Source organism: Sinocyclocheilus grahami, unplaced genomic scaffold (assembly GCF_001515645.1).
Source record: "Sinocyclocheilus grahami isolate Dianchi unplaced genomic scaffold, SAMN03320097.WGS_v1.1 scaffold155.1, whole genome shotgun sequence".
Taxonomy (NCBI): domain Eukaryota; kingdom Metazoa; phylum Chordata; class Actinopteri; order Cypriniformes; family Cyprinidae; genus Sinocyclocheilus; species Sinocyclocheilus grahami.
In genome coordinates, this window is record NW_015505334.1 from 579,332 (window position 1) to 592,452 (window position 13,121).

At 36.2% G+C, this 13,121-nt stretch overlaps 1 protein-coding gene across 2 annotated transcripts; it reads right to left on the reverse strand.

Annotated features, from left to right (window-relative positions):
- Positions 1–1,430: 1,430 nt before the first annotated feature.
- On the reverse strand, positions 1,431–12,994 carry LOC107592611 (tumor suppressor candidate 5 homolog). Of its 2 annotated transcripts, XM_016282146.1 has the most exons (3): positions 12,124–12,994; positions 3,830–3,956; positions 1,431–3,063 (listed from the first exon to the last, which is right to left on the reverse strand). In XM_016282146.1, the coding sequence occupies exons 1-3, from the start codon at positions 12,505–12,507 to the stop codon at positions 3,053–3,055; spliced, it is 522 nt and encodes a 173-aa protein (XP_016137632.1). In that variant the 5' UTR covers positions 12,508–12,994; the 3' UTR covers positions 1,431–3,052. The 2 variants fall into 2 exon arrangements, with proteins under 2 accessions (XP_016137632.1, XP_016137631.1); XM_016282145.1 differs by lacking the exon at positions 1,431–3,063 and having other exon boundaries at positions 3,699–3,956.
- Between the last annotated feature and the right edge of the window lie 127 nt (positions 12,995–13,121).

The window sequence follows — 13,121 nt, forward strand, 5'->3', positions numbered from 1 at the left end:
ACGAGGGGAATATGGAAATGTCACCCAGTGCATGCAAAACCTAACTAGCTTGTTGAGAATTTTTTTATTCTGGTGCATTGGCAGTAAAGGTTGTTTTAGATCTGTGGTTCTTTTTTGACTTCAAGGCCTCCCATTGTCAACAACAATATTCAAACTCATTATTTTGATTTTACAAAGCCATGTATTATTTTTAAAAAATGAGCGAGTTAATTAAAATAAGAAATATTTAGATTTTTAGATGTTTTTTCTTATGAGAATTGGTGGGCGGGGCTAAACAGGCAGTGCTGCAGAAGCAGGCGTTGATCTTCTGCAGAGGCGGTGTTTAGCCACACTATTGCGTCATAAAGTGGCACATTCCACAAGCTGACGTTTTGGCAGATTGGCTTCAATAACTGTTTTTAGACTAGCGAGAAAGTTTTGAGTTCTGAAACTTGCAGGATGTTTTTATAGCTCTTATATGTCAAAAGATCAAAGGAATTTTGATTTCTCAGTTCATTAACTCTTTAAGTAATTCTAAGTCATCTTGAGGCCCTGTTGGATATTTGCCTCGGCCCCTGGTTGAGAACCATTGTTTTACATCACATATATCCATGTCAGGGTATCCCGGTCAGGAATATAAGTCGCATCTGTGAGATTGTGATAGAAAAGCCAGTGCAGGGTTACATTAATTTGTATATCTCAAAAATAAATGTAAAAATGGACATGCAAAGATGTTATACAATTCATTATATTTTGAAAGATTTAAATTCTTTTAACATCTCACAGGGTACTTCAGGTAAACAATTTAGCTCCTTGTGGTTCCTGCTGACAAAAAGCTCTGTTTTTGTCGTTTCTTCTCCTTGCAAATAAAACCATTTTGGATTGTGATGCTAGATGACTAATAATGGCATTTTAGCCTCATTAAGCTGGTGGCTAGATTTGTGAGTACTTAAACACTTTGTGTCACTGTGAGAGAAGGCTGTTAGTGCTGAGTGCTGGAGTGAGGCCGGGCAGAGGGCCATACTTAGGGATCAGAGAACCAGGGAAGTGCAAAATCAGCCAGTAGATCTTGTGCCATTTCCTTAGCCATGCATTATGTACAACAGCAATAGTCAGTAGCATGAAAAATGAAGCTTGTGTATATGTGCGCTTTGGGCAGGAAGGCTTTGAAAGCTGTTGTCTTGCTATGTTTCTTTGTGTGGAAAGCTGAACATTTCGCTTTTTGCTAATGCAACAATTTCCTTGCTGATGTTTCTTTGCCACTGTGCTGTACACAGTCAATAACTGCAAGCCAGTTGTGGACCATGCATGTTAATGTTTATTTCACACTTGCAAAGGTACACATTAATAACCTAACATAGAAAAACAGATATACAAGTGAACCAAGGATCCAAAGTTGTATATAATAAATCACAGTTTTAAAAGACACACAGCAGCATTTTTGCATCTCATTCATATTGGCATAATGGGTTTTATGAACAACACAGTAACATAATTGCTTATAGTGAACAAAAGAGTCATGAGAAGCAGAAAAAAAGAGCATTAGATCACATTAATTCACAAAATAGTACATTATTCAGCATAATGCCTATAAATGTGAAATGCTCATCTTAGGTGTTTAGGTACTAACAGTCTATTTTTAGGAGATTATACATGAAAGTCATACTTTTAGCATTCAAAACATATTGACAGGACATGAGAATATTGATGAAAAGTAAGTGCTTTGAAATCTATGACAGGGCAGTGAAAAACTTAATTCAGTATGAATGAAGCAGATCAATAGACTGAGCTGTGAAACATTTCCTTCTTAACTGTCACTCGGTCTAACTAACTAGCCAGATAAGTGCTGTTATCTATCTGTACCTCCGATTTTACAATCTTTAATTTTCACATATTAATAGCAGATCAGAGATGCAAAAAACACTGTGAGATGCGTCAAAGCAAAGTCCCGTACACATAAGCTCATTCTATGTGAAGATTAAAAAAAAGTGTTTTGTCCACCCACAGCATGCCTAAATATTTCTATAAATATATTGATATATATATCTCATATTAATAAGGGATAAGTAGGGAGATTTATGACAGGGAAACTGGCATTCTGTCCTGGAAAGAACTCCAGGTAAAGATGAATAGTCCTGTGATTTGTTTAGCATACTGATATAAAGGTCTTGGCACAGAATGGTGCTGGCCGTTGCATGCCTCTAGATGAATGTCCATGCTCCCGCAGTTTTTGTCAGGGAAGAGAGGGCTGGCATGCGTAACGATACAGTCTTACCTCTCTGAGAGAATCTATACTAGTATGGAACGTGTAGTGGAACCTCATGGCTAAAGGCAGAGCTCTCCATGAACATTGTGCCGTTGAGAGAATATAGCATTTGATACACTGGACAATGATGTACATTCCCATCTTTAAATACCCTCTACTCTTACAGATAAAAAACATAGTAATGAAAAATGCTGACAGTTATTCACATACAGGATCAGGCATGCGTGTGGTCTTTTTGGTCATTTTTTAATAATCAAAACATACAAAATCAATAAAAATGAAATCTCCAACCCCAATTACCATTTCTTACAGTCTTGTCATCCCTAGTTCATTCCCGCCTCTTAAACTCCACTTATAAATCTTTTTATAAAACATACATCAGTAGTTATGTTGCAAATATTTCTGTGCATAATTTTCAAATGCAAGATCAACCAGGAGTAATATAAGGTTAAAATGCAGCTTGCTGGGCGTAGCCGTGTTTTCAAACACCCATCTTTGAAAAAAAGTCCCCTTGTCCTTTGTGTCATCCTCAGGCGAGTTCTTGCCGAAACAGCAATGTTTCTCATTTACATAATGCAAGCCATCACCGTTCTTTTTAACATATGGGATTTTTTTTCACTGAGCATGCTAACCTACTGCATGCATTTTAGCTATCTTATTTAATTGCTACAGTCCTCGTTTCTTTTTATCTTAACTTCTGTGGCATTATTGTTAAGAGAGAGATCTAATTTTAATTACATCATGGGTGAGGTTTTTATTTTGTTTGCAGTAGTGTTGTAGATGGGTTTCTCGTCCTTACTATGCCCTCTATCCAGTTACTGAGGATAGAGCAGAAAAAGAGAGCATATGAATCATAACAGCAACACGGAGTATGGAAATACATGCAACTTCTCAAACTATAATATGTGAACCGCTCCATCTTTTAGGTACAGAAACTAATTCAGTGTCTTTATGAATTTCTGTGACATAAATTATGTTTCTGCTTGCCAAAATATAATAATTTAAATGGTGGCTGTTATAACTTGTTTTTAAGAAAATCTTCTTAAATGTATTTTCAGACATTTCTGAGAGAATCAAGATGTTTATTCAAACATAATAAATAATTAAGTTTTTACTTAAGTACAAAAGTATTTACATTCCCAAAGTTTTTGGTCAGTAAGATTCTTGTAAAGAAATTATTTTTTTTTTTGCTATTTCTGTTTCAAATAAATGCTATTCTTTTAAACTTCCTATTCATAAAAAAAAAATTCTTAAAAAAGTATCCAGTTTTTAGGAAAAATTAAATAGAATTGTTTTCAACGTTAATAATAAGAAATGTTTTTTGAGCACCAAATCAGCATACCATATTAAAGAGCATCAAAACGACATTTATTATTCGAATTCCATGATAAAGTTGGAATAATTTCAAAGCTAAGACTTTAATTGATCAAAATAACTCACCGTAACTGTCAAAATACAAGTGTTTTGCTTAGAATTGCATTTTTCAAAAATCAACTCATTCCGACTGAAGATCATAAAGCGTGTCACATCTGTATTGTTTAATTGTAGCTAGATGATGCAATAAATGCTTGTAATGAGACATACCTGCAACCACCACATAGATTATGATGCTAAGGAGGCCCACGATGATGGCCACAATGCTAAGCAGGCGAGCCAAGCGTCCCAGGCGTCTTGCCCCATCCATATCCCCCTGCTGTAGACTGTTTCTGGACTGTAACAAGACAAAAAAGAGAATGTCACACAATTCTCATTTCAATAAGCTTCAGATATGTGCAGTATGATCTGTTATAAAAGGCTGTGTGCTCTTTTTCCATTTAAGCCTTTGGTTTAAATTCAGTATGCTAGGAAGCAAAAGGTCAGAGGTGACTCTTTGAATTGTTCAAGTGATTTGGATACAGGATGAGGTGAGCTGATAAGCGTGTTTTCTTATTAGTGCAGCCCTATGCCACAACCACCCATTAGATGGTCAGTGTACCCTAGGGAGAGCCTCTCCAGTAGACTGCATTAATGTAATCAATACCGAGCAATAGATTGTGCAGGAAAAAGCCTCTGACAGTGGCCAACCAATCTCCCCACACTCAAATGCTAATTCCATTCTCCATCCTGTTGGCGTGGTTTTTCGTCTTGCGATGTGACGTCATCTCACGTTGTCATAAAAGAAAGTCAGGAGTCTTGGGAGTGATGCCGCTGTCCAAGGTGCTGAATGGACTTTGATCAGCTTCCCAAAGCACTAGAACTTAAGTAGCAAGTAAACTGAACTTAATCTGCCCGGCACAATTCCCAAAAGCATTGCTATGTAAGTAGGGTGTAAGAGCCTCATAACTTCTGCAACTTCAGCCTTTTTCCCCCCCACACAATTGATCAAAGATGAAGGGACTCAAATTATATTAATACAAGTTTTAAGATAATATTGTAGTTTTTATTATTATTTTAAATGAGTTATTTTTATATTTTACATATTCTTTCAAATTTTAGTAACGATTTCAATCATTTTAGTTAGTAATTAGTAAAGTATGTTTTTGTAATTTTTGTTAGTTTTTTATGTCTTTAGAATTTTTATAAATTTGTAATTTAGTTTTAGTTTATTTTAGTTCATCAAATTAAAATAAATGAAAATGAAAATGTTGCCTTCTCATTTGGCTGAAATATATTTGTATTTTTTTTCAGCCAACAATTATTTCAAGTAACACTTTTTTTAAAAGTTTTAGTTAACTATAATAACCCTGATTAATGCATTTTGGTTATTGTTAAATTAGATAAATTTAGAAAATTCCAACTTGATTTTCTCTGCTGTTCATCTTTTGTGGATAATGGGGAATTGATTTGGTTTCTCTAAAATGTGAGCTAGTAATTTTTTTCTATTGCCATGTCAGGTAATAGGTCTGAATTTACCTGTCAAGCAGTAAGTTAAAACTTTACGTGGCCCTAGTTGAGCCTAACTGCAGCTGATGTATGATATAGTCTATTTTTATCTATGATCAGATAATGTGTTTTCCGGCCTTAGTTCAGCACCTTTGGACTTGACAGCTCCTTGATGTGCTACTACATACATAGTATTCACGTGTGACCAAAAGTAAAAGGGGTAGTTCACTCAAAAATTAAAAATTCTGTTATTAGTTACGCACTCTCATGTTGTTCCAAACCTGTATGACTGACTGACTTCTGTGGAGCATTAAAAATGTCTCAGCCTTTTGTTTTTTTTTACAGAAGTCAGTAGACTCCAATGTTGTTTGTTTCCCAACGTTCTTCAGATTATCTTCTTTCATGTTCCACAGAAGAAAGAATTGCTTGGATCAACAACAGGGTGAATAAATGATGACAGAATTTTCCTTTTTGGGTGCACTATCCCTTTATGATGATCTTTGTCAAGTTGAGAAAAGAAATATTCTAGAGACTCCAAGCTTTCTGCCATAACAGAAAAAAAGAGATATAAACAGAAAATACTGCCAATGGGGACATAGCAAAACACAGTGTGGCTCAGAAATCCTTAAAGCTGCATAATGTTAAATGAACATTACTAAACACAGTGGGAAGCTGCCTTCACATTCATTGCATTCATCCCTAATGAATGAACACAAAAAAAGTCTGAAAGGCAGACTGTGGAACCATTATACTCTTAATCACGTCTTAAGCGTTCACTTAGAGCATTTGGTAGGACAATAGCAGATAGGATTACAGCTCTATCAACCTTTTGTTGGAGAAACCGAGGAGCTTCCCCCATCACATACACACACTCTTGCCTCACCCACAGGGAGGCTCTGCTTCCACAATGTCACACTGCAGTTTACCTGTTGCCTTGGAACCACAGAATTCAGTTCTGCTAACACCACTTATAGAATCTGAATGTTTATATCTTTTTAAGAAAGCATTGAGAAAAATAGTAAAAAAAAAAAAAAGAAGCTTTTTATAATTTGACATAACAGATTTACATAAAATATATGTACAATACCGTTCAGTAGATTGGGATTGTGTCGGTAAGATTTTTTAATGTTTTTGAAAACAAACATGTTTTATGCTCTACAAGGCTCATTTATTTGAAGAAGATATCGACTATTACAATTTTTTTTATTTTAAAATGTTTTTATTACTGTTATGGTAAAGATGAATTTTCAGTATCACTACTCCAGTCTTCAGTGTCACATGATCCTTCAGGAATCATTCTAATATACTGATTTGATGCTCAAGAAACATTACTTATTATTATTATCAGTGGTGAAATAATATTTTGTGGATTATTTGATGAATAGAAAGTTCAAAAGAAAAGCATTTATTTGAATTTTTTTGTAACAAATGTATTTACTGTCATTTTTTAAACAATTGAATGCATCCTTCCTGAATAAAAGCATTAAACTAACCCCAAACTTTTGAAAGGTATACACACACAGAAATGATTGGCTCTTAATATTTCCTCCTTGAGCATCAAGGACAGTTTGAATGAGTTCTCAACCATATGCCTCAATGTTGATGTCCAGATGTAACACTCAAGACAAGTGAGGGACTCGTGCAACCAAAAGCCTTCAAACAACAACATTAAGATCCCTGTCTTGTGGAATATACTTGAATATCTGTTTTTCAGAAGTAGATCCTCATATGGCAGGACCTGTACCCTTCCCTCTCTGCTAACCTGCCCATCGTCTCTCAGTTCAAATACTGCAGACTGGCTCTGACATCCTAGCAGGGGTATAATATGTGGCTGGAGCAGCACAACGTTATCGATTCCCAAGTCTAATCACTGCGAAAAGCCGTATCAGCGCTTTCAATCAGTAAAAGTCTTTTGAAAATACTGTGTAGTAAAATGCCATCTGCCGTTCTTGCGTTTCAATCTCACGGCCGTTCACACCCGCTTTCATTTAGTGTGATGACAGTGCAGTATGTGTCGTGTGCCATCCTAATGCAGCTGCGCAAATGGCTTTTGGCTCTTTGTGTTTTGAGGTGCATTTTGCCTGACTGCGGTTTAGAGAATGCTCAGAAACGCCAGTGGACTGTAATGGGATGTGTGCGGCTTTTCCGAGTAGAGGAGGGGTGTGTCCCATGACACGGCAAACGGATAACACTGATTCCCCAGGAGCTTTGGCCTGGAATATATTTCTCTTGAAAAGTCTTTGCCAATTCTTCTGGGCTGATTAGATGACCCCCTTTTCTCCTCACTTTCTCCCTCTCATTGTATGTCACATAAACACACATGAACGCTCCCCTCCCCTCCCCCCTCTCAACCCACTCCTGCTGCAGTCTGGGAGTGAAAAGGAGCTCTTAGCTTTCCCTCACAAGCCTGAGCCATTAATTATAAACAGCTATGCCAACGGCTGAGGAGAAATGATTGTAGAAATCTGCACAATGGTGCACAGCGAACACACCAGTGGAACGGTGCTCTTTGCTTGTTTTTTTATGTCCGAAATAAATGTATTTTCAACACAAAACCAATACTGTAATATTTTTGTTTTAATTTGACTAGAAAGTAATAAATTATATAATTATATAATACACATAATATTTGTTTTTTAAACTACAGCTATAATTATTAATAGCCACTTTCTTTAAATTTAGATTAGCTTCGGCAATAACTAATGCTCACTTAAAGGAATAGTCCACCCAAAAATGAAAAGTCTGCCATCATTTACTCATCCTCAAGTTGTTCCAAACCTGTATGAGTTTCTTTCTTCTGTTGAACATGATATTTTGAAGAATGTAACCAAACAGCTGCTGGTAGCCATTGACTTCCATAGTATGAAAAAAAAAATACAATTGAAGTCAAAGGCTACCAGCAACTGTTTGGTTACATTCTTCAAAATATCTTCATTTTTCATTTTTGGGTAAACTTTCCCTTTGAATTTAATGTTTAATAACACTAATAATTTAATATTATTTTTAAATTCTTATCACATTTTAAAAGTAATATCTCTTTTTTTATATTGTACATTAAAATGTTATGACCCCTAAATTAGAATTTATAACAATTTGGTTTTAGTGTTTTATTTTTTAATTATTTACACAAAATGAGCTGCAAGTACTTTTTCTGTCATTTTACAAATTTATTTTTTAAAGTGTAGCATTAATGTAAAATACTATATCATAAAAAATGTTGATACATTATTTCATATATATTTTCCACTTTTTGAAATGTCAATGTTAATGTTTTAAACTTACTAAATGAGATATACAATAACATGCCTCTGTGTCTCTCTCGCTCTTCTAACTGGCTTGTTGTTGTTTGAGTTAAACATAAAGTTTATAATAAAAAAGAATACATTTTCTGCATTTTATACAGTATATTTGCAATGTGCAATAGTGTTACATCTAAAAACTCTCTTTAGATTTCATTTGGATGCAGTTCTAGATTAAGCTTTAAATAAGAGTTATGGTCTAGATTCTAATAAAAATCCTGTACACATTCCTTTTGGATTATTTTATTTTTGACCTCGGAGCAAAAGGGTTAAGAATTATGACCCAAAATGATGCAGAGGGGTCCTTACAGGAGCTTATAAGGCTAAATTGATCTGTCTTGCCCTCTGTTGAATTGTCAGCCAGCTTTGGTTTCAGCTCTGTTGGCTTGGATAAGAGGGTTATTTGTATTTGTGTGGACAGACGAGGCTGGGAGACTATTTGCATGAGTATGGTCAGTAGTACAGGTGTTTGCAAAACAATATTGGTAGCTTTCAATGCATCCTCAAAACTCAAAAACTTGAACTGGATCAGGTTCATGAGGAGAGTCTAGGGGCCTCATTTATAAAATGTTGTGTATAAACCGTCCTAAATTTGTTCAAAGATAATTTCTCGAACTTGCGCACAAAAACACGTGCGTACACCTCTCTTCCAGATGTGACATTTATAAATCGCAAATGATCTTGAAATTGTGCGCAGCTGACTGGTGTCGGCTCTCCGCCTTGTAAACGCCCCCTAATTAATATCATTACCAAAGAGCACACGCCAATATCCGAATTTCTGTGCTTGAGAATGACGAGCACAAAGAGAAAAAAAAAAACTTTACTGAGTCTGAAACTGAGGTCCTGCTGGCGGAGGTAGAGGTTCGTGCGGGGACGCTTTTTATTTAATAATGTGTAATTATTCTGTGGACAAACAATGTGTGTGTGGTTATATTTTTTCTATTAACTATCAAAATTACTACTTCTAGAAACAACAGAAATAATAATAATAATAGTAGTAGTAGTAATTATAAAACAATTAGGTTTCCAAAAGTAAGAATAAACTACGAATTCAAGTAAAATTCAGTCATCTTATAAAAAGTGAGCCATCCTACTTTTTAAATCACTTGCTATGACAACTAATGAAAAGTTTAGTATCACGAAATTCTTGCAAAACTTTCAAAAACATTATTGAAAGAAAAGTTGGACGTTTCGTATCATAATAGAATAAATTATTACACAATTATGGTCTACGGTCTGAAAAAACCTGCATGTGATTTGGCATTTCTTTATATTTACACAGTTTACTAATGCTGCTCATTAATGTACTGACACAAAAATATATAGTGTATTTTATACAAATATAAGTGATGTAAATGACAAAAACAAAGTTTAAAGCTGATGTCTCTATTCATTTTCACAGAAGCAAAGCAGCAGATGTTATAAATAAAAACAGTTAACAATGTTATTGAATAGAATATATTAAAACCGTTATTGCACGACATAGGCCTATTCTATAGGCTACACAGACAAAACAATCAGAGATGCGTTTATGCATTTTTTTTCTATTTTACGCATCAGTAGTAAATCAAGACTTAGCAAGTTCTCTTGTAAAATAATAAAATAAAAAAACAACATGGAATAAACTGTGTACAGAAAGCGAGTAAAGAACTCTCGACATTAGGCTACTAAAAAGGTTAGTTTAATCTCGCAAAAACTCCCGTTAATAAAAAAATCTGACTACACTGCACAGTTAATCTCTTACACTGCATCTTTGTTGTTTATGATGAATTCGGTGCTTGCACGTACAGTACACCACTTTTATTATTATTGCAGCTTAGATGTTCAAATAGCTGCAGTACTCCGACTTTGCCACAAGGAAAAGTGCGTACGCCTGCTCAGACCCTGATATGGCGGTAAGTACTTTTCCACGTCAAAGACCATTTTTATAAATATGAACGTTGCCGTGGATTTTAGCGTACGCACACTCTAAGATCAAATCTGTGCGTATGCACATTTTATAAATGAGGCCCCAGGACTCTAAATATCCAAACTGTCATAACACAAAGGCTCTGCGAAAGGCATCAAGTGAGATCCCACCGGAATGGTTTTTGATAGGGGATCATTCTGTACTGTAAATCTATATAAGATTTAGATCTTTACAAGAAACCGGAGCACATTTGTATGGCGCTTTTCCGCTGATGAGAATTGAATGCTCTAATTTGTGTTTCTCTAATAGTGCATGTCCTACTGAAACACTTAGAAAGTTGTAATGAGCACTGAGCACACAATGGTTCAAAATTCACTTAAGGCTGAATTTGACTGTGTCTTATTAAATTTACTGAAATTATGTTTAAAAGCTGCTCTTCTGTGACTCCACTGGAAAGTCTAATTTGTATACTGCTGAGGTTATACGCTGCTGATTCACTGTTCTTTCAGAGCGAGGGGATGAAAAAGTGAACACAAAAGCACTCATCTTTGATTATAAAAACAGGGCATACTGTTATCTGCTAATAAGGATATCTTTTGCAGAGGGACAATGCAGGATCGTGCTAAATAGTTCCTAGACATGTCATGAACACCATCTTTTGTACATCTTCATTAAATACAAATAAATGGTACCACACCCTACATACAAGCACTCTCACAGTCTGATCCTCTAAGTTACATGGATGGAAATAAAGCATTTGGCATATTTTTGGGATCAATAATGATATTTGTATCAATGCTTTGTAAACATGTTTGCCTTGAAAGCTTGTTCAAAAATAACAATGCTTTCAATCAAAATTAGGCTTGCTTTCATTTTCTGGCTTTTTAAGAACACTCTGCACCATATTTATGCTGCTTAATTGAATGTTTTGCACCACAGTCCCTAGAGTTTGTGCTGTGCAGGTGCTTGATGTGCGGTGGAGGTATTCTGCACCAATTTTCTGGCGAATAACTCCCTAGCACGCAGGCAGGTCCGTTTACTGCGAGCATATGCAGGGCTGTAAATCACACCTGTCAGTGGATCTATGCTCTGCTCTCTCAATGCAGCTCCTGTGCTTTTGCATATGATTTGCAAGAGTATGGCAAGTCATTTGAGCAATTATGCTCACTTGTATCAAATTAAAACTAAACTAGTACTATTAAAACTAACTAGTATCTATTTTATTACATCATTTTAATTGCTATCTATTTCAGTTGTGCTAGTACTTATGTATTGGTTAGTACCTGGACAGTATTTTTAAGACACTAGTATGTAGCTCATTAGCTATGATTGCCTTTTACCACATATAAATGACTAGTTTTAATAGTTCAATTTAAAAAAAAAATCTTATCTGAAATAAAGCACTATACTAATGTACTAAGAAAACTGGGGAAAATATTGTAACTATTTGAACAATTAACAAAATTAGTATGCATTGAATAAGTGACTAATAGATGCAGTAACTGTTGGAATAAGAATGTAATGAATTGTTACTAGTAAATTTGGAAAAAGATACTAGTGACTAGACTATTCAGCTTTAAAGTAGCCTACAAGTAACATTAGTTTAAGGGATACCTATAAAAGGCTTGCCATACAACAGATAGACACTGTTTATTGACTCGAAAGATGCTTGTGTGGTTTATTCAAGTACTTTCAGCACAATTTTGTGTCATACAGAAATATTTACAGTACAATGTGGGACTGCTGGTCTGAATTAGGAAATAACACCCAGACTTGAATTATTTCAATTATAACTTATTGACACTCACCATAATTGAATAGACCAATGCAACGATGCTTAGTGGCCACACGGGACAAAAGCAGGACAAAATGACCAGTATGAGGTAGTCGTTGGGTTTCTGCTGCTCTTGGGCGGCATTACCGGTCGATGAAGTGCGGCTCAGGCTCACTCTGGACGGGGAGAGAGGAGCCGACCCGAGCTGCCCCGCTGATCCGGATCTCAGCGGCAGACTGTGGCCGTTCTGGTCCCCGTCGAGAGCCTTGTCACCCCCGACACTGACCGTGAAGGAGCTGGAGGTCTTCACCCCGGTGGGCTCGGTGGTCACGAGGAGTTTCTCGGTCTCGGCTGGTTGCGTTCCGCCGCTCTCCCCCAGATTCGATTTCGCAAACTCCGTATCTGTGTTTATTGCCATTGTGGAAATCCAAAGTTATTGTTTGGAAGAAGAAAAAAAAACCTTTTGGTGGATATGAAATATTATCAAAGTTGTCAGACGAGGCTAATTTCCCATTGTTTACGATTTTTCAACTTCGAATGGCGCGTTTGATTGTATTCATTCGGTTAATGTGACTTTCAACGTAGAAAAAATATGTCCAGATTTTTTCCTCGCAGTTTTTTAAACTAATTAAAACAAGTCAAAGAGGCGTTGTGACTTTATCCTCCCATGTCGATATGGTCATCCCCTCTGTGTGATCGTGTTTAATGGATTCAGTTCCGCTCAGTTCAATCCAGATCGGGGGACAATCTCCTCTGCCCACACACTCAACTAAACCACAGAGACGCGACTCGTCTGGACTTCAGCATTTCCACAGCACAGCAACATTAGGCTACCCAAAACGTCTTAAAAGGCGTAGGGGGGAGGGGGGGGGGAATCCGTTTTCTTGTGTGAAAATGAAAAAGCAGGTGCCTTTGTGATGTTGCAGCGGAAGAACAGCAGGTTAACGTTGTTGCACAGCAGCAGCAAGTGCAGTGATGTTCCTCTCTCACCTCCTCTGCATCAATGATGGAGGTGCGCTGGTCTTTCTATGC